Here is a 16,906-nt window from a genome sequence, read left to right on the forward strand (position 1 = left end):
AATGCGCCTGTCCAATGTGTGCTGTACAGCAGGCCGGCATGACCAAGCACGGGTTTTCGCAATCTGTCTATCTTTTTTCCTTCCACAACTGTCCAAATCTCGTCCGTCAATGAATCGACCAACTGTAGTCGATGTTAATGCGAATTCTGCCATTGTTGAATCAGTCGTTCACGTCTCAATTCTCACTGATTAAAAATATGGAGGAATAGCTTACACTTTTTGGTAAATAATAAGCTTCGCTAGTGCAACAATTAACCTTTTTCCCATGGGATTCATCGATGTGTTGTTGATGTTTATTTTCATTCGGCCACACTGAGGAATTTTGCGATAATGCATGGCAATTCTCCTGCCTGTTTGACTAATCACGAGTTTCCCATTTTCCTCGTTGTTCATCGTGAAAGATTATTCATTACAATTTCCGGCACGAGTAACGGGATATGACGAGGAATAAAGATATGTCCAGTTTGTTCGAGATTTACTCATAAAGGTGTTTGTTCTGCTGGAGTTGTCCAATTCCCTCTTTCCCTTATTATTTACAAAATTATGCCAAAATTATCAGTCATAATTTCATAAATGTCCAACGTGAAATAATATTTTTTTTATTAAATATTCCGTAAGAACTAGAAAAAAAATATTGACTTTTGGTAAATTTACATCTACAGGTATTAACTGTTACAGATGTTGCATTTGTCGAAACACACCACAGATATCAAATGCCGACTCATTGTTTTGACGTCGACAGCAACAGTTACTGACAAGTAGGGGAAAAATCAAATTTACAACCTTGTAAATGTCATTGATATTCGATAATATTCAATCCCAATTTAGGTAATAATAAAGTTGTTAATTTCTTGCTTCATATAGTTAACATTTTTAGGTCCGATATTTTCGATTAAAAAAATGTAAAACGTAGAATTGTAACACACCCTTTAATGCGATGTTGTTTTAATAAATAACAGGAAGGTATGTGAGTCGATACTTTGTCTATTAGTGGCTTTAGTTATACGCGTGTTTGACTTATTGAGCTGTGGAGATATACAAAGCATTAATGGGAGCATTAGCGTAATTGAATGACGAATTGGTACTTTGAACCTCTATTGTAACTCAGATACTGTTGACGGTGAATGACAGTGATAGGAATTTACACGAGATTTCATACTTTATGGGCATAGAGACTAGATAATTAAATTCTTCAATGTCACGGTCTCCACGACATTGTGGAACTGATCCCCTCATTTAGATAAGGATTTTATAATCCTCGATTGGAGCGCAGTATTTTGTCCCCTAAGATCCTTGATTTATCCTCAAAGATCGTCAGAAAATTCAGCAGTGAACAGGTAAATAGTTTTAAATAGGTGTACCCGTACCTTTCCTTACTCTCCCTTTTTTCTATTAACGAGTCTGATTGCGTGCTTCGCACGCCGTATTTGAATTTCCCGCCTCGTATATGATTATCATATGGCGATTACGTTAACCAATTACGAAAAAGTCTTAGTCACGAAATTAACCGATGGCTTAATTGGTTAAGTTAATTTATATGTTTCTGTTCTTTTGATAAGATGTGGTAAATATTACCGATTAATAATTTAAACATTTTACAACAAAAAATAAAATCACTGGGTCACTTAATGAAATCTCGCCGCAGAGAGGGACTCGAAAATTCCCCCGGTAATGAGGCCACTCGCCGAGCTGCCAGAATCGACGGTGGCGCCTCTCACCACCGATTAATTTTTCCGACCAATGTCATGGGCAAAATTAAATAGATCATTATTCATTATCCACGAGGTTACAAATAAAATGGATATATATATAATGATGTACTAACGTTGTACAATCATGTATATTAGTTAGTTTTTTTATGTGCAATTGCCCACCGGCTAAGTTATTGCAGTAGCTATCCTGTCTTGCTGTCGTGAACTCTTGGGTCATTCTACACGTGCCAGGGTGTTTTATTTACGCTTTAATTGTTTAAGCTCCCAGCAAATTCAAGCAGCTGACAACACAAGCGTTGACGATGATATCGGAAGATAAAACCCCTACCAACTTTAAGTGTGAGTTATTAATTTTTATTGAGAATTATTTAAAGAATGAAAACAATTATAAATTTCATCTGAACATGTTGATCCATGTCAGTGAATATTTTTTATTTTTAGTATATTAATCGTTGAAGTTTTGAAGAATTTACTCGAATGCAAATGAGTGATCCTTATTTACTTCATAAAAATCTACAAATTGAAATAAAGTATGGAAATTTATGTCAATTTTGTCCTGCACTTCCAGATATATGGTTGAAATATGACGTTAATAGTTCTGACAAACATCAGCTATTCATTAAAGAACATTCCGTGAAAAGGCAACAACCAGAGCATCCGAAAGGTCGTACCCTATTCGTATTGAATATTCCTCCTTACGCAACAAAGGATTCTGTTAAAAATATTTTCACCAGACATTGTGGAGGTATTACGAGTGTGAGTTTACATCCAGCCCCAGGAGGCTCCCAAAATGGTTTCAAAACTGGTTACGTAGTATTCGCCAAAGGATCTTCAGTGGAGAAGGCTCTTACTCTTCCAAAAGATTTTACAGTTGTCTTGGAAAACGAGGAGACCCCTCAACATCCACTGGGTCTACTCAAGTGGTGTAGGGAGTACAATGAGGAAGCAAATGTTGATGAGAAGACCATGAAAGAAGAAATAGCGAAATATATGGCAGCCTATGACAAAAGGATCGAAGAACGTTTGGCTATGGAGACGAACGAAGAAGATGCGGATGGATGGATTACGGTTTCGAGCAAAAAGAAGAGAGGCCAGTTTGCTCCGAGCAGGAAGGAATCTACTATTGATAAATTGCAGCAGAAAGAGCAGGAGAAGACTAAGAAGAAGGAATTACTCAATTTTTATACTTTCCAAATCAGAGAATCTAAAAAACAACGTAAGTATAGTCGATACAAATCACTTTACGGATGAAAAAAATGAGAATCTCTAGTGTCAAATCCAAATTTTTAATCACTAGGTGTCAACTCGACTTCTTCATTGCATTCATTTATAAACAAAAAATTATCCAACCTAATTACAAGGTTGGTTATCTCGTTACTGAATCAGCATAGAATCGTCATTTATTATTCTATCCTGTGTTTCAGATCTGGCGGAATTGCGAAAGAAATTTGAAATGGATAAACAAAAGCTACAGCAATTGAAAACAAAGAGAACTTTCAAACCTTTTGCTTGATCTATATAAAATTTTATTTATAAAAATAGAATAAATTTTATTAAACTACAGCTCCTTTACTACCATACGTTATCAATGTCCATTCAATGAGAAAGTGTCGACATGCGAGAGGTTGTAGGAGAGCCAATAATTCCTCTGAAAAAAAAAACAATGAAGATGAACGATCTGCAAACATAAACGCAAAAAATTGATAATCATTTCAATGGGGTTCTTACGTTTGTTTCCGTAAATACAATTAGCAGACATTGCAGTACTGACGGCCTGAGCCAATCTCTCCATGGCTAGATTCCTCCGAGGTTTATTGTCAGCAGTTTCAGGCTCCTCTAATAATGTCGTTAAGGCTCTTGTGGTTTGTGCCAGGTGCTGGGTGGAAATGGCGTGCTTATTGCTGCCGCTGTTTTTTAATCTCAGAACTGCATCCATCAAGAGTTGTTGGATCTTTGAATAAAATTGGTTGCGCTCTTCTATGATTGTATTTTCCACATTTTCTGGCTTTGATCGAGCTGGACTCAATATGCACCATCTGGAGTAAAAGCAATCGAGAATAACTCCGAGGCTTCCCAAATTCAAAATCAAAACTTTTACCTAAAAAGCCCAGCAATGGGTGTGATTGGGGTCATGGGAATGCCCCCCAGAGGTAACGCTGGATTGTCCATCAAAGGCGTAGCCAGTAATCCTGGAGTATCATCAATCCAGTCTCCAGCGAGTTTCAACAATTTATTGGGCGGGTCCTCGAGTCTATAAACTTCTCCAATAGCCGTCAGTAGATTGGCGGTGAAGTGAGGCACCAGAACTGGCAGTTTATTCAATTTGTCAATTGAATTCGGAGTGTAAACGAAATAATCGTCTAGGATATGCTTTGCCAAGTCCACACTCTGGGTTGAAGTCGATCCCAATTGTTGAATCCACATCCCCGATGAGTCCAACACTTCTCTGTTTTGTGTGGCAATCGCCATAGACACTAAATTACCCAGAATCTCGTACCTAGGATATTCCGCTGGGAACAAGAGCAGGAATATCGCATTTCTCACTGCTGGACTGTGATCGGGATTTCTGAAGAATTCACTCAAAACCTCGATCAATTGAAACTCTTGCAGAGCTCGAGTCTTCTTCTGTTGCTTCAATTTTTCTATTTCTCCAAAAACAAATTCATTTATCAATTCCGTCTGGAGCTGAATCTGTCTGTAGGCTGTTGAATTAGCTGCCCTGGGCATTTTGGCTGGAAGGACATTTTTCAAAATATATATTATAACAATGCAACAGGCCTATAGAACGATGTTAACTAAAGTTTTGTTATTATAAAACTCTTTGAGCTTTGAGTCCATCTACTGGATATTTATAACCTATACTCACCGATTGCAACCAATGCTTCTTTTGCACAATGTGGAAAGTCTAATTTTCTCAAATAATAGTAGTTGAATTCTCCCTCTGGCATTGAATGATTTGGTTGTTGCATTGCACTGTAATTCATTTTATTCTTGATTGTTTCCAAAAGAATTTCACACCGTAAATGTAAACAAATCACCGTGGAGGGCTCGTTGCTGCTCTGTAGTCGACCTTGATAAAGTAGAATTCTGTTTCACAACTCGTATTTGACAGGTACGGAGTAACAAACGGGGTTCGACTGATTGTCAATAATACTCAAAGTGAAACAAAGAATCTTTCTCTCCCGAAGGGAGTAATCTCTTTGAGTAGTAAGAGTTAGTGAATATGTCTGGGAAAGTGTCGAGACACTACGAGAGCATTCGCCTCATTTGTGAGAAACAAGTGGTGGTTTTAGATATTGGAGCAGCATACACCAAGTATGATTAACCCTATTCCTTCACTGTCCAACAATTCAGGAGTTGTTTTTTGTCCTCAACTGTGGGATTTCGTTCCAGATTCGGTTATGCCGGCGAAGCTACCCCTAGGGGGATAATCAGAACCGAGATAAAATGCCAAGAGACAAAGAAAATACGCTCCATTTTCAAGTATGATAATGTTGATGACTTGTATGAATTACTCGTCGAGTTTCTGCACTCTCTTTTTTTCAAGTAAGTAGTCTTGTCTCATTTTTAAGGATCCTAATGGTTCTTTGAAGTAATTTCTTCTTTTTTTTTGATAGACATGTTAGGATAACACCGAAGGACGTCAGACTGGTGATACTGGAGAGTCTCCTGACACCTACCAAATTTCGTGACACTCTGGCTAAAGTTCTTTTCAGGCATTTCGAAATCGCCTCATTGATGATCTTGCCAAGTCACCTGGTAACAATCAGTACTCTCGGTTGGGATACAGCCTTGGTACTGGATGTTGGTTATCAAGAGGCCACTCTGATTCCAGTTTACAACGGAGTGCCGATGCTCAAAGCCTGGCAGAGCCTGCCATTAGCTGCTGAAGCCGTTCATAAGTAAGGTTCTTCTCAATTCTTCTAAGAACATTGATGACAGTGACATATTGTGTCACCTAATAATCAAATAGATTCAATGTTTCAAGAAGTTATAATGTTATTCCTCATAATTTTCAGTCGCATGAGGGAGGATTTCAAGGAGTCACTACCAGATGTTGAATTTGACGAAGAGCTCCTCGAAGATATAAAAGTGAGGACGTGTTTTGTGACGACACTGGAGCGTTCAAAAAAACTAGACAGCGACGAACCTCCAGTTCCACCCCCGTCAGTTAAGTACCCTGGGTTAAAGACATTTACTGTTCCTGGCCACATTAGGGAAAAGGCATTTGAATTGTTGTGGGAGAGGGACAATGACAATCTGTCCATTCCAACAATGATTCTGGACTCACTAGTCAAGGTAATAAAGCACTAAAAGGACATTTCAGATGCCCTGACCTTTGCTCAGGTCAATTACAGGTAATCACAATTTTATTTTTCAGTGTCCGATTGACACACGGCAACAGCTGGCGGAGAATATCCTCCTCGTCGGTGGTACGGTCATGGCAACGGGTTTTACTGCCCGATTGAAGTCGGAATTAATTTCCATTGTTTCGAGTAATTTATACTGTGAAAAACTTAAAGTCCGGAATTTCAAATTTCACACTGCACCGTGCAAGCCCAATTACACAGTCTGGTTGGGAGGAGCAATATTTGGCATTGCTGATTTGCCCTCGAGGTGTATTTTGAAAGAAAATTATCTCAAGAACGATCGAGTCCCAGATTGGGCTAATCTTCTGCATAATAACAAAGAGGGATCCAGTTTTGGAATTTAGATGGAATTTTAAGGAGAGCTCGGAGGCAGAAGAATACGACGGAATGCCCACTTTTCACTATTCATAGATTTTCGAGCTGCTGATGACATGGAATCATTTTAATAAATTAAGTCTGTTTCGTTGTCTCCGTGGCTTCACATCGGTCCCTTCGGAGGGAAAGCATGAACAGTCTTGTGTTACTGTTTTTAACAGCACAGCTTAACTTATCAACCCAGTTAAATAATATATGAAAATTAAAAACATGTATAACAATTTTTATAAATAGATTTAAAAAATTAATGAACAAATGTTTCTATATTTTTGTTTCTAAAGAAATTATATTAATTCTGTTTTACCTTTTCAATGGCTCAACTACTAAGAGCGGGGCAAGGAGTGTAGGAAAATCCTGGACGTTTAAAAGAAAATTTACATGAGACCATTAAATTAGTCATCGAAATTTATTCTTCGCCGTTTAATACAAGAATCTTGTTATCCAAAAAATATTTGTTGGAAATTCCCGATCAATAGCTTACAGGGTAGTGAGGAGTGTAAGTTTTTCATTTAATTGAAGTTGAGTTTTAATCAACTGCGACAATGCAACGACCATGAGCAAATCCTTAACGTTGCTATTGAACATCTCATCGAACTGATCACTCGTCATTTTAGGCACCGAGTGCACCATGTCCAAGAGCGCCCTCCCGACCTGGTTATCTGGGGGTTGTTTGCCAGTTAGGACATCGTCGACATAGGTCAGCACCTGATCCAGCATCGAAGATAACTTGGAGCTTGCTTCGGCTATTTGCGCAAGATCCATCATGGGCTCAACAGTACCACCTGTTTTAGGTGCTGATGGCAGTGATTGTGTCTTCTGGCAGAGCTGGAGGCCGGTTATTTCAGGCTCATAAGACGTGACCTGCAGTTGACAATTAATAAACGTTGTTTTAAAATCTAATCAAGGATTTTTTTCCTGAGAATCACTTGTGTCAAGAACAATCAGGGATTCGTCCTCAAATACGACAGCTACTTTGATCCTCTTAAATGAAAAGAAATGCCAAGAAAATGTTACCTGAACTTTCGTCGGAGTGAACATACATCCCTGCTTGCCATTGGGAACACCCAGTTGTACACAAACGTAAGCCTTAATTCCCATTCTCGTCGTATTGAGAAGAGTTGTATCAACCGTCAAATGGACTGGATTATTGCATTCCCTCGCATAATATTCATGGATGACAGACGAATGCGTGGTAACCTCTTTACCAGTTGCCCACCAACCTACGATATTCTCTTGTGCATTTACTCTATGATTCAAATCATAGAGATCCATGGCATAACTGAGCTCAGCCTCAACCTGATCATCGTATTCCTTATGGGGTACGCAGAAGCAGTTAGTCACTTCTACGATGCCCTTTTCAGCGGTACCTGCGGCATCGTGTGGATTATTTTGAGGTTAGGTGAACACATTGCTCGGTCAAAATGTCATTTACATGCGATATTTCATGTTGATTTAATTATTTTTGCGAGGACTTACCTAAAAGTGTCCCTATGACTCTCTGGGAGTCTGAATTACGTCGCTCGTAAGCATCTACGATCTGAAATAACACCACAGGGTGTACCTTGACAGTGAGGTCTAGCGCCATGTTTGGCAGAAAGAGACAGAAATGCTGGGAGGTATTCGGAAGCACCCGCTTGAAATTTAAACGGCGTCAACACAAACTCAGTCTAAATTGTTAACGGTTTTTTAAATTCATTTATTAATCTGCAACAGTTTATTAACAAATCAAATGGGTGGCAATTACAATACTATTGTTTAAACTTCTATTTTGTGGTTCCTCTTTACGTAAAATAAATTGTACCTGGTTTAAATTCTAATTTTATTATAAAAGCTTTACCCTGGCGATGATCTTCATATAAAGGATAAAAATATGAAATTATTTTTTTTTGCGAATACTAGAATAGTGAGTCAGTTCGACTAAGAATACAACCGTAGCCAAAAGGTAACCAAAACTCAAAAAAATTATTAATTTTTTGCAAAAATTTTGTTCCCGAGGGGGACTTACTGTTTCGAATTGCGTGGTGATGCTCTTCCAGTATTTTAGTTCTCTGTGGAACAACTTATCAACGAAACCTACTTCCCGAAGACGCGTTATGACATTTCCAATGTGACGTTGATAAGGTAATTTTGGTGAGATGAGAAATGTGGTCAACTCTTGTGTCACATATGATTTTAATAATTTCATTTGCATGTTTGAAAAGTTAATGCGATAAAAATAATAGAGACTGCATTGTCCGATATAGCTGGAATCCTTATGGCGAGCAAGATCAGCATATACTCCCAAACTGTCGAACTCCTTGACAACAATTCTGTCTTGGAATGCTGAAGGCAGAACAGACAAATTGCCAAAGAACAATTGTAAGTGATCGTAGGTAGCACCTATTTTCAGATCAGACTTTAGTAAGTCTTCATACGTACTCCATTCGGTCCGAACCCCTTCATTAAGAACATCACTGCTTAATGAACTATAAAGTTCAGAGGAGTATATAATCGAAATCAAACTCAGTGCAGCGAACATCACACGATCCGCAGAATGATCCGGCTGCTTACTGACAGATATGCCGAATATTGATGCGATAACGTTGAATGGGGACCAGTAATTACGATCTAAAATTGTAAACAGTTGAAGAATCCAAATTAATCCGACCATTCCAAGCGCAGGGAGATAGCTACCAAAAGCAGCCACCGAGAATGTCGTCTCTTTCTTCACAATCACAGGTACAGTAGCACAGTATTTTTCTTCATAGATCGCTGCAGTTCGAAAGGTATTCAACTCCTCAAACTTCCATATATGGGGTAAGAGATCTGCGTGCATGTCCAACATTCCCATCACCAGATCACGGTACAAAGCTTCTGCGGATAATGGGTAGGTCAGTACTGATGTTCGATTTTCAAAAGCAGGAATGAAGTTCATGACACGTGCCATTAAATCGATGAATTCTGTATTGGGACCCTGGTAAACAATCTGACCGTCCACTACTCCCCCTGCCAGAGGTGGTTCGCTGGGCACACCAATTCTGAGACGAGTGCCATGCATGTTGTGCACAATATCAGGAAATAATTCTTGTTGTGATGAATACTTTGATGTGCTGAAGTGTCCCAGGAAAGGATTGTGCTGATGAATGAAAATATCAAAATCGTGGTATCCAGTTGACTTGTCCTCAGTGTCAATCAGCTCGAGAACTGTAACATTCAGCATTTTGTTTGCCCATGCATATTCCAGAGTAACTTTGAAGTTGTCATTGGTTCCATTGGAGTGAATGATGATCAGATACTCCACGAACATTTCACTCACCGAAGGACGTTTCATGGCATCAATGGCTGCTGTTGGGGGATAAATACTTCCTGCCTGGAATGTATGGAGGCAAATAAATAGGGTTGATGCACCACCACTCACCAGGCTGTGTGTTTTGGAGAAATTTTTTACACTCGTATGTAAAATGGGTCGTCTGGCGGAGATTACTCTGAATAGCTCCGGTACTCCGGGAATCCTCAGAGCTTCTTGCTCTGTACTCAGGAAGACGACCTGATAGAGATGAGAGTTTTCTCGGACGTGTCTTTCAATGCCTTCCACCCAATTTAATTCGCTGCTGTGTGTCACAGCTTTCAGTAGAATCAATATCATCATCCAAATGTTAAGCTGCATGACTCCAGAGTTGAAGAGTGCCAAGTAGTTTATGAACTAGAGTTCAGACCTGAGAGAACAGACCTGGAGCATCGACTTTCCTAGTCCCTGTGACGATCACTCTGCTGTTGTCAAGACGTTCAGATTAAACGAGGCTTCAATTTATGAGGCAATATGTTTAAAGCAATTAGTCAGTAGATACAGTACATATCTGTATTTAAGTGAAAATTACAAATGTGATTGGAAGATATGATTGAAATGTGGTGTTTCATATGGTAGATATTAACGCTCATTAAATCGATTTTTTAAATAGCGATCGCTGTAGATACAACGATTTCACTATAATAGAATTTTTTTGCGTCTATGGGGTATTAACTAATGCTAATGTCGTACCATTTTCCAACAAGAGATGGTATCGTTTAGATATGGTCAAGAGGAACAGCTTTTCCAATATTTAAATAGAAAACTGCTGGTGGAAAATTACTGTAAATATCTGTTTTCCATTTTTATTTATGATCAATTGATCTAGTTATGTTTACTCCAACTTAATCTCAATTTAATTGTCTAAAAATCACTCCATCAATTTTATGTCTCTGAACTTCAAATATGTTGTATGATTTGATGCCAGGATGCTTCGTAAGTAGCCTTGGCTTGATGTCATAAGTCAGACATCTCAACTGCCTGCATCTCATCGATGTTATAAATGCTTTTGCTACTTCATTTCTGCAAATCTGGGGAATAAAAACTCTCCAGTATTTTGAGTGCCCGTATTTAGGCGCCATATTACGGGTACATCGACTCTCCATGCGACGATTAATATCGAATCAAGATATCGATACTCCTATGAGTATCGACCATTCCCAAACGTGTTTAGATCGGAGAGGAAAAGACGGTAGAATAATGGAGCGAAAGCGTGAATCTATTAGCAATGTCACTGAAAAAATTAATATCAAGGAATACTTTGAGAAGTTCACCAAGCTATTGACACCCGTGGAATTCGGGAACTTGAATGAGATCTTCTTCGAGAAGAAACAGCTGGGATTACTGCAGGAGAGTTGCGGGTTAGCAAAGACACACATATGACAACCTTAGTATAATCATTCCTTATTTTTTTTTTCATTTGCATGTTTATGTTCTGGCATTATTGAAGATTGTTAATGACATTTGTTGCAGTATAGATCAATTTGACTTCGTAGGAGAGCCTGTTCCTTCAAAAAGCGAGAAGGATGCTGCTGAAAAGGCGGCCGATATACCAGAGGATACGGAGTTGGAGACTCTGAAAGAATTGAAGAAAAAATACAACCGAGAGGGGAAGAAGACCGATGGATCTGCCAGGGTTAAATATCAGAGCGAAATTCCGATTGTTAGTTGTGACTATCATTTCTGATTTGTTGATAATCAAAACCGTTGATTTGGTATAGACTCATGCGTAAAAATGATGAAGCAGTACTTTGAGATGACAATTTGCTGTCAATCATGAAATTGATTGGGCAATTTTCTCCAACGAGACAATCCTGAAATCACTCGAAACATTTTTTCAAAGATTTTCATTGTGTATTCTCCATTTCAGAAATATGAACCATCAGATGGCAACGAAAAGGGAGCAATACCTGGGGAGGATATACTCCTGTCCATTCGGGTTTACAAGCCCTACTCGTCCGATCCGTCTTACGAGTCAAAGCTCAAATTGTCTACAGTAATTTTGATGCTGGGAGATCAGACGTTGGATAAACTACGAGATAAAATTACTTGCCTTTCAGATCTTACGATTGCTGAGGAGATCAGTGAAGATCCTCAAAGAGGAAACAGAGGAATTGCTAACAGGGTAATAAATCATTCCTGAGAACGCCTGTCTCTTTGACTATTTTGAATATTTTTTTTTGTAGCAATCTGATCAATATTGCTGATACAATTGTATTATTATAAGAATTCATTAGAATTGTTAATTGTTACTTTCTCGTATTTTTCTAAATGATTTATTTGCTTCTTGTATAGAAACATAGAATTAATTGTTTTTTGGAAATTCCAGGATATTTATAAGTCGGGATTCTTTTTCATCGAAGACACATTTTATAATGACATGAGGGACGAGACAAATACGGATAATAGTGCTGTAATAAGACAGTGGGCGAAGGCCAAAGAGCTGGGAAATTTTAAAATAGCGAAGATGGAGGAGACACGAGTGGACTCACTGATCGTGAGGTTTGGATATCCCTGGGTCTATCAGCATCAGGGCACCTGTGAACATCTAATTGTCTTCAGTGACGCCAGGTAGGAGTATGCTAGTCCTCACTTCAACAGCATTGAGATTTAGAACATGCAAGAAAATTGATGATCGACTTTATAATTCAGATAATAACAGGAAGAGTTAATTATAAAAATTGCTTTTCTCATAGGTTGATTCATCCAGATGACGATCTCGATTGTTCTCATTATCCCAAAATTGACCGCGTGAAGCCCCTGAGACGGCACCTCTGCATGCTCTGTAATGTCTGCCCGGTTCACTGGATAGTAACAGAGAGTGACAGAGTACCTCACGACCCCTGTTACTTCTGTGAAGGATGTTTCAGGTCCTTCAATTACGTAGACTGGGTGAAACTGGGGACTTTCAAAGCGTATCGCTACCCCTACGACCCAACAATCGCTACGAGGTGCACTGGAGACGAAGAGGAAATTTCTGATTCATAATATTTACAATCAATTTCCGTTGATAAGGCAAGAACAGGATTGTTAATGACTAACCAGCAACTCTTAATTTTCCTATAAACTTTAGAAGTCTTGTGATACTATTGGTCAATTTTCACCACACAGCAGTATTAGATTTAATATTAAAATGTAAAGAGATGCAATGTAAGAGTTTTACAACTTGAATAAAAACATTATAAGAAAAAAATTATCATTGTTGACAAACATTTCTGAATTGAAATAGTCAGCTTTCCCTCGTTGTTGAGTCCAAAAAAAAAGGTTATGGTCAATCGATAAAGACGAATCTCTGCTTGTCAGTATTCGATAATTTTAGTTGATGTCGCTTCCATCGACAAAATGGCGGAAATTTGGCGGTAAAATGAGTGCTCACAACCGGTAGAAAAATACAGCACAGCATAACCTGTGCTTTTGCTATTTTTCTATGTGATTTACTGTGAAAAACATCGAAATAAATTTTCGGTCTTACTTTCACAGGTTCTTAGGATTCTAGAAATTTTTAAGAAGTGAATGTGTGTTTATCCTGTTGAATTAACAATTCTCTTTATATATATGCCAGACTTACAATGACAAATAGTTACACAAATTGTTGTGGGTTAATTGAATAGTATTTCTGTAAAAGTGAAATTCAATCATTAGTGCATGTGCTTCACGTGAACGATTGATAAGTGATCGTCCAGAATGGAGTACGTAAGGCGTAAAAGGTACACAGTAAATGTTGGGAATGAAAGTCTGAAAGAAGTTTATCCCCATGATGTTCAACTATACCACTACGTGCCCGTGGGTCACGTCAGCTTCACCGAATTCAAAGAGCTCGGGATGGAGAGAAGGGAGATCCTCAAGATGATAGAGTTGATCATGAGCAGGACCGATGTGAAGAGTGTTGAAGAACGCAGAGCTGCCCTGTCAGCTGCTCTGAGAAAGGATGGTTATCATCATGCTACGAAGCTGTTGAATGGAGCTGGTTGTGCATCACACACTGATGCCGAGCTGGAGGCCAGACGAAGGGATGCTATTTCTCACATGATCGCTAGGGTTGCCTACTCACAAACTCCCGAACTCAAGAGGTGGTTCATTGCTATGGAAGCTGAGTACATGAAACTTAGGCTGTCTTCCTTGAATAAAGAGGGAACGACTGAACTGTTCTCTATCAATAACTTCCAGTATGAACTTGTAAGATCTGAGAAAAATTTCAATAGTTTTTTTTTTCATTTTCGAATGAAGCATTCCGTTTAACTTTTTTTTAGTATTACCAGTATAATTGGCGAGGGTCTGACATGTTATGAAACGGGAAGATAAAACAATTTTTTCACTTGTGACTCCATCAAAGGGCCTTTCATCATCGGTTTCTCCCCTCATTACTTTCTCCTCACATTTTCAGTTGACAGAAGATGAGAAAGATCAATTTCGCGACCACCTGTACTCATCAGGGAAGCTATCAAGCATCGATAACACCGACTTTTATAAAGTGCCATTCTACAAAGTGCCTGATCTGATCAGAAGTAGGCGGGTATTTGTGTACAATGGTATGGCATTTACGCCCCAATCGGAGCTTGCATCACTCTTCATAAGTCATTTCAAGGAGCACCTCACACGAGAGTTTGAAGTGAGTAATTCAATTCATAAGACCGTTCACTGAAACCCACCTCTAATTATCTCAATCTTCATTTCCATGATATTTCAGGTATTCCATCTCAAATGGAATTTCTTGGAAATTGAGATCGTTTTTTTTCAACGACTCGGAGGCTAGACTAACTATCTCATACAAATTAAATTTCATCCGGGATTCTTTTGATTCTCAAAAAATGTTGCACATTTCAAAATTTTGAGAATTTTGTCAAACCTAATGACATATGTAATACATAATTACGTACCAATTGACTCAGTTCTCATGGCATACTTCCCTTGCAGGCTGCGACAGAAGAATTTTACCGCCTCCAGTGCGATCCCAGGATCTACGAGTTTCTTCGAGAACTTCCCAATTATTTCGCTGAAATCCAACGAGTCGTGTGGTCAACCGAGACAACGCCGATTGAATCCCTAGATGAGGTAAGAATTGGAACAAAATGATAACAATTAAGAAATGCCATTATAACCGGAAATAATTTAAATCCTGCAGTTATCAAGGACTTCGTACCCATTGTGCATGAGGACACTTCACGATGCATTAAGAGTTACTCATCATCTGAAGAACCAAGGTCGTGTGCAGTACGTCCTATTTTTGAAAGGTATTGGCGTCACGATGGAAGATTGCACACAATTCTGGCGTGCGGAATTCACAAAGAAGATTGAACCTGAGAAGTTCGAAAAGGAGTACGCTTATGGTGTTAAATTTCTGTACGGAAAGGCTGGAAGTCAACGGAATTACACGCCGATGGGCTGTAATAAAATTATAACCACAGGGGCTGGACCTGGAGAATTTCACGGTTGTCCATACAGGTCTATGGACAGTGAAATACTGCAACAAAAATTAATTGGATTGAATTTGCCAGCTTCAGGTGACAAATTATTTACGAAATCCAGTACAGAAATATTCATGAGGGTCACCAGGTTTCATTCTTGACTTGCAATATTTAAATTGAATAACCCTGTTGAGGAAATTATTTTCATTCTTTGAAACTTACGTAGAACACTTGACTCAGTGCATCATACATGGTAATGCAATATATCACACCACTATTCTCATTCCCCTTTCAAATATAACTCATGAAATCGCACCGCAGTCACTTTTTCCATAACCGATACCGTAATGCCTCTTTAATTATCTTAGGCGTGTCTGAAATAGTCGAGTTGGCTAAGGGAGGCCACTACAATCTCGCCTGCGCCAAGTACTTCGAGGTAACTCATAAATGTCCCCCAGAACGTCCCATCTTGCATCCAAATGCTTTCTTCGCTGAGAGCCGAGAAGTGATTGCCAAAGTCACTGGTAATGCGGGTAAGAATTCATCTTCGTTTTCATTGCACTCATAAAAGCCGATGTCATCACTGAATTTTAATACCAATCGTACAATTTTTCATCTGTCAGACACACCAGCGGCTGACAAATCAAATCGACTATCAAAAATGAAGACTGATTCCCTCTCGCAAGGGAGATCACCGGTTAGAACCCCTGTGAGAGCTTCCATTCGTACACCGAATCGTGCGTCCATTAAATCATCATCGTCAATTAAGAAGAGAAATATTAAAGATGAAACTGGGGATATTGCGGAGATGCTTCAGGAGGATGATGAGTCGTTTATGGAGATCAATGATGCGGATTTTTGAAATTCAGTTGCAAAATAGTCGACTAAGGAGTTAATTTGTTGTTCTGTTCGATTGCGTATTCATTTTGGATACGAACGACTGAAATTTTATGTGGGGAAAAATCTGTTTGAAAAATCCTTCGATATTTCCTTGTTAATTATTCAAGATAATTTGAATATTTAATGAAGTGTAGAAGATCTACTTTTTCTGTAGCTTCAACCACTTCCGAGCAAAGAGGTATTTTCCTATTTGCTGCTAGAACCGTTGATAATTCAAATAAGCTATCAATATGTACTGAAGCGTGAAAAATCAACTACTTCTCTTACGTTTTGCCCTTTAAAGATTGAATTATCTCTCTATTATACTCCAAAAGACTAATATTATCGATTCGATCAATCATTTGGATTCTCAAAAGGCGGTGAGTGATGGGTCAGCATCTGAGATTCAAGGGGATTCACAACAATATAATCATAGTGGTTCTAATGTAATTTTTCAAATGCCAAACTATTTTGTATACATTGTTAATAAAAAAAATCTTTGAAAAACAATATTTTTTTCAGGAATCTCTGACATTGCAATACAAATAATTTATTCTGTTATCACAATAATGAAAATCGGCGAATACTTATAGGTGTGACATACACCTCAGTGAATCCGCTGGGACTGTCACACGGATAAATTGGATCAAGCGCATTTCGTCCCGGAGCACGTATACGTACGCTAAATGCTCTCTATATTTTCCCCTCACCTCGGGTATTATCTGCAAAAGGTCAACGAAACACAGGACGATCTCCTTCCAAGTATTCTTATGCAACGATTCGCCTTCCTCCTTGGTTTTTTAAAATCCACCACATATGCTCATTTCGTAGGGTTTGCGA

At 38.7% G+C, this 16,906-nt stretch overlaps 7 protein-coding genes across 13 annotated transcripts; 4 read left to right on the plus strand and 3 right to left on the minus strand.

The window, feature by feature from the left end:
- The first annotated feature begins 85 nt into the window (after nucleotides 1–85).
- Nucleotides 86–3,750, plus strand: LOC135162967 (ribosomal RNA-processing protein 7 homolog A). 6 transcript variants are annotated; one of them, XM_064121980.1, is made up of 5 exons: nucleotides 86–222; nucleotides 679–758; nucleotides 1,974–2,051; nucleotides 2,281–2,928; nucleotides 3,137–3,750. In XM_064121980.1, exons 3-5 carry the CDS (start codon nucleotides 2,015–2,017, stop codon nucleotides 3,223–3,225), a joined length of 774 nt encoding a protein of 257 aa, XP_063978050.1. In that variant the 5' UTR covers nucleotides 86–222; nucleotides 679–758; nucleotides 1,974–2,014; the 3' UTR covers nucleotides 3,226–3,750. The 6 variants fall into 6 exon arrangements, with proteins under 6 accessions (XP_063978050.1, XP_063978053.1, XP_063978051.1 ...); XM_064121981.1 differs by having other exon boundaries at nucleotides 93–222; nucleotides 663–758; XM_064121979.1 differs by lacking the exon at nucleotides 86–222 and adding an exon at nucleotides 350–487.
- Nucleotides 3,220–4,835, minus strand: LOC135162960 (integrator complex subunit 15). Its single transcript, XM_064121969.1, has 4 exons — nucleotides 4,579–4,835; nucleotides 3,811–4,444; nucleotides 3,441–3,748; nucleotides 3,220–3,360 (listed from the first exon to the last, which is right to left on the minus strand). The coding sequence occupies exons 1-4, from the start codon at nucleotides 4,694–4,696 to the stop codon at nucleotides 3,266–3,268; spliced, it is 1,155 nt and encodes a 384-aa protein (XP_063978039.1). The 5' UTR covers nucleotides 4,697–4,835; the 3' UTR covers nucleotides 3,220–3,265.
- Nucleotides 4,836–4,888: 53 nt separating this feature from the next.
- Nucleotides 4,889–7,001, plus strand: LOC135162962 (actin-related protein 10). The gene is made up of 5 exons (XM_064121970.1): nucleotides 4,889–5,027; nucleotides 5,106–5,258; nucleotides 5,330–5,614; nucleotides 5,732–6,011; nucleotides 6,094–7,001. The coding sequence occupies exons 1-5, from the start codon at nucleotides 4,936–4,938 to the stop codon at nucleotides 6,424–6,426; spliced, it is 1,143 nt and encodes a 380-aa protein (XP_063978040.1). The 5' UTR covers nucleotides 4,889–4,935; the 3' UTR covers nucleotides 6,427–7,001.
- Nucleotides 6,845–8,089, minus strand: LOC135162966 (eukaryotic translation initiation factor 3 subunit F). Its single transcript, XM_064121976.1, has 3 exons — nucleotides 7,934–8,089; nucleotides 7,472–7,824; nucleotides 6,845–7,318 (listed from the first exon to the last, which is right to left on the minus strand). Exons 1-3 carry the CDS (start codon nucleotides 8,040–8,042, stop codon nucleotides 6,935–6,937), a joined length of 846 nt encoding a protein of 281 aa, XP_063978046.1. The 5' UTR covers nucleotides 8,043–8,089; the 3' UTR covers nucleotides 6,845–6,934.
- Nucleotides 8,090–8,106: 17 nt separating this feature from the next.
- LOC135162945 (uncharacterized) lies at nucleotides 8,107–10,828 on the minus strand. The gene is made up of 2 exons (XM_064121934.1): nucleotides 9,885–10,828; nucleotides 8,107–9,806 (listed from the first exon to the last, which is right to left on the minus strand). The coding sequence occupies exons 1-2, from the start codon at nucleotides 10,101–10,103 to the stop codon at nucleotides 8,334–8,336; spliced, it is 1,692 nt and encodes a 563-aa protein (XP_063978004.1). The 5' UTR covers nucleotides 10,104–10,828; the 3' UTR covers nucleotides 8,107–8,333.
- A 120-nt stretch (nucleotides 10,829–10,948) lies between these two features.
- Nucleotides 10,949–12,975, plus strand: Pbp49 (PSEA-binding protein 49kD). Of its 2 annotated transcripts, none has more exons than XM_064121959.1 (5): nucleotides 10,949–11,143; nucleotides 11,256–11,445; nucleotides 11,653–11,907; nucleotides 12,112–12,353; nucleotides 12,479–12,975. In XM_064121959.1, exons 1-5 carry the CDS (start codon nucleotides 10,983–10,985, stop codon nucleotides 12,768–12,770), a joined length of 1,140 nt encoding a protein of 379 aa, XP_063978029.1. In that variant the 5' UTR covers nucleotides 10,949–10,982; the 3' UTR covers nucleotides 12,771–12,975. The 2 variants fall into 2 exon arrangements, with proteins under 2 accessions (XP_063978029.1, XP_063978030.1); XM_064121960.1 differs by having other exon boundaries at nucleotides 11,011–11,143; nucleotides 11,261–11,445.
- Nucleotides 12,976–13,461: 486 nt separating this feature from the next.
- Nucleotides 13,462–16,576, plus strand: LOC135162947 (DNA primase large subunit-like). Its single transcript, XM_064121936.1, has 6 exons — nucleotides 13,462–13,958; nucleotides 14,167–14,391; nucleotides 14,697–14,834; nucleotides 14,905–15,283; nucleotides 15,556–15,720; nucleotides 15,811–16,576. The coding sequence occupies exons 1-6, from the start codon at nucleotides 13,467–13,469 to the stop codon at nucleotides 16,047–16,049; spliced, it is 1,638 nt and encodes a 545-aa protein (XP_063978006.1). The 5' UTR covers nucleotides 13,462–13,466; the 3' UTR covers nucleotides 16,050–16,576.
- The last annotated feature ends 330 nt before the right edge of the window (nucleotides 16,577–16,906 follow it).

This window comes from Diachasmimorpha longicaudata, chromosome 5 (genome assembly GCF_034640455.1).
Source record: "Diachasmimorpha longicaudata isolate KC_UGA_2023 chromosome 5, iyDiaLong2, whole genome shotgun sequence".
NCBI classification, from domain to species: domain Eukaryota; kingdom Metazoa; phylum Arthropoda; class Insecta; order Hymenoptera; family Braconidae; genus Diachasmimorpha; species Diachasmimorpha longicaudata.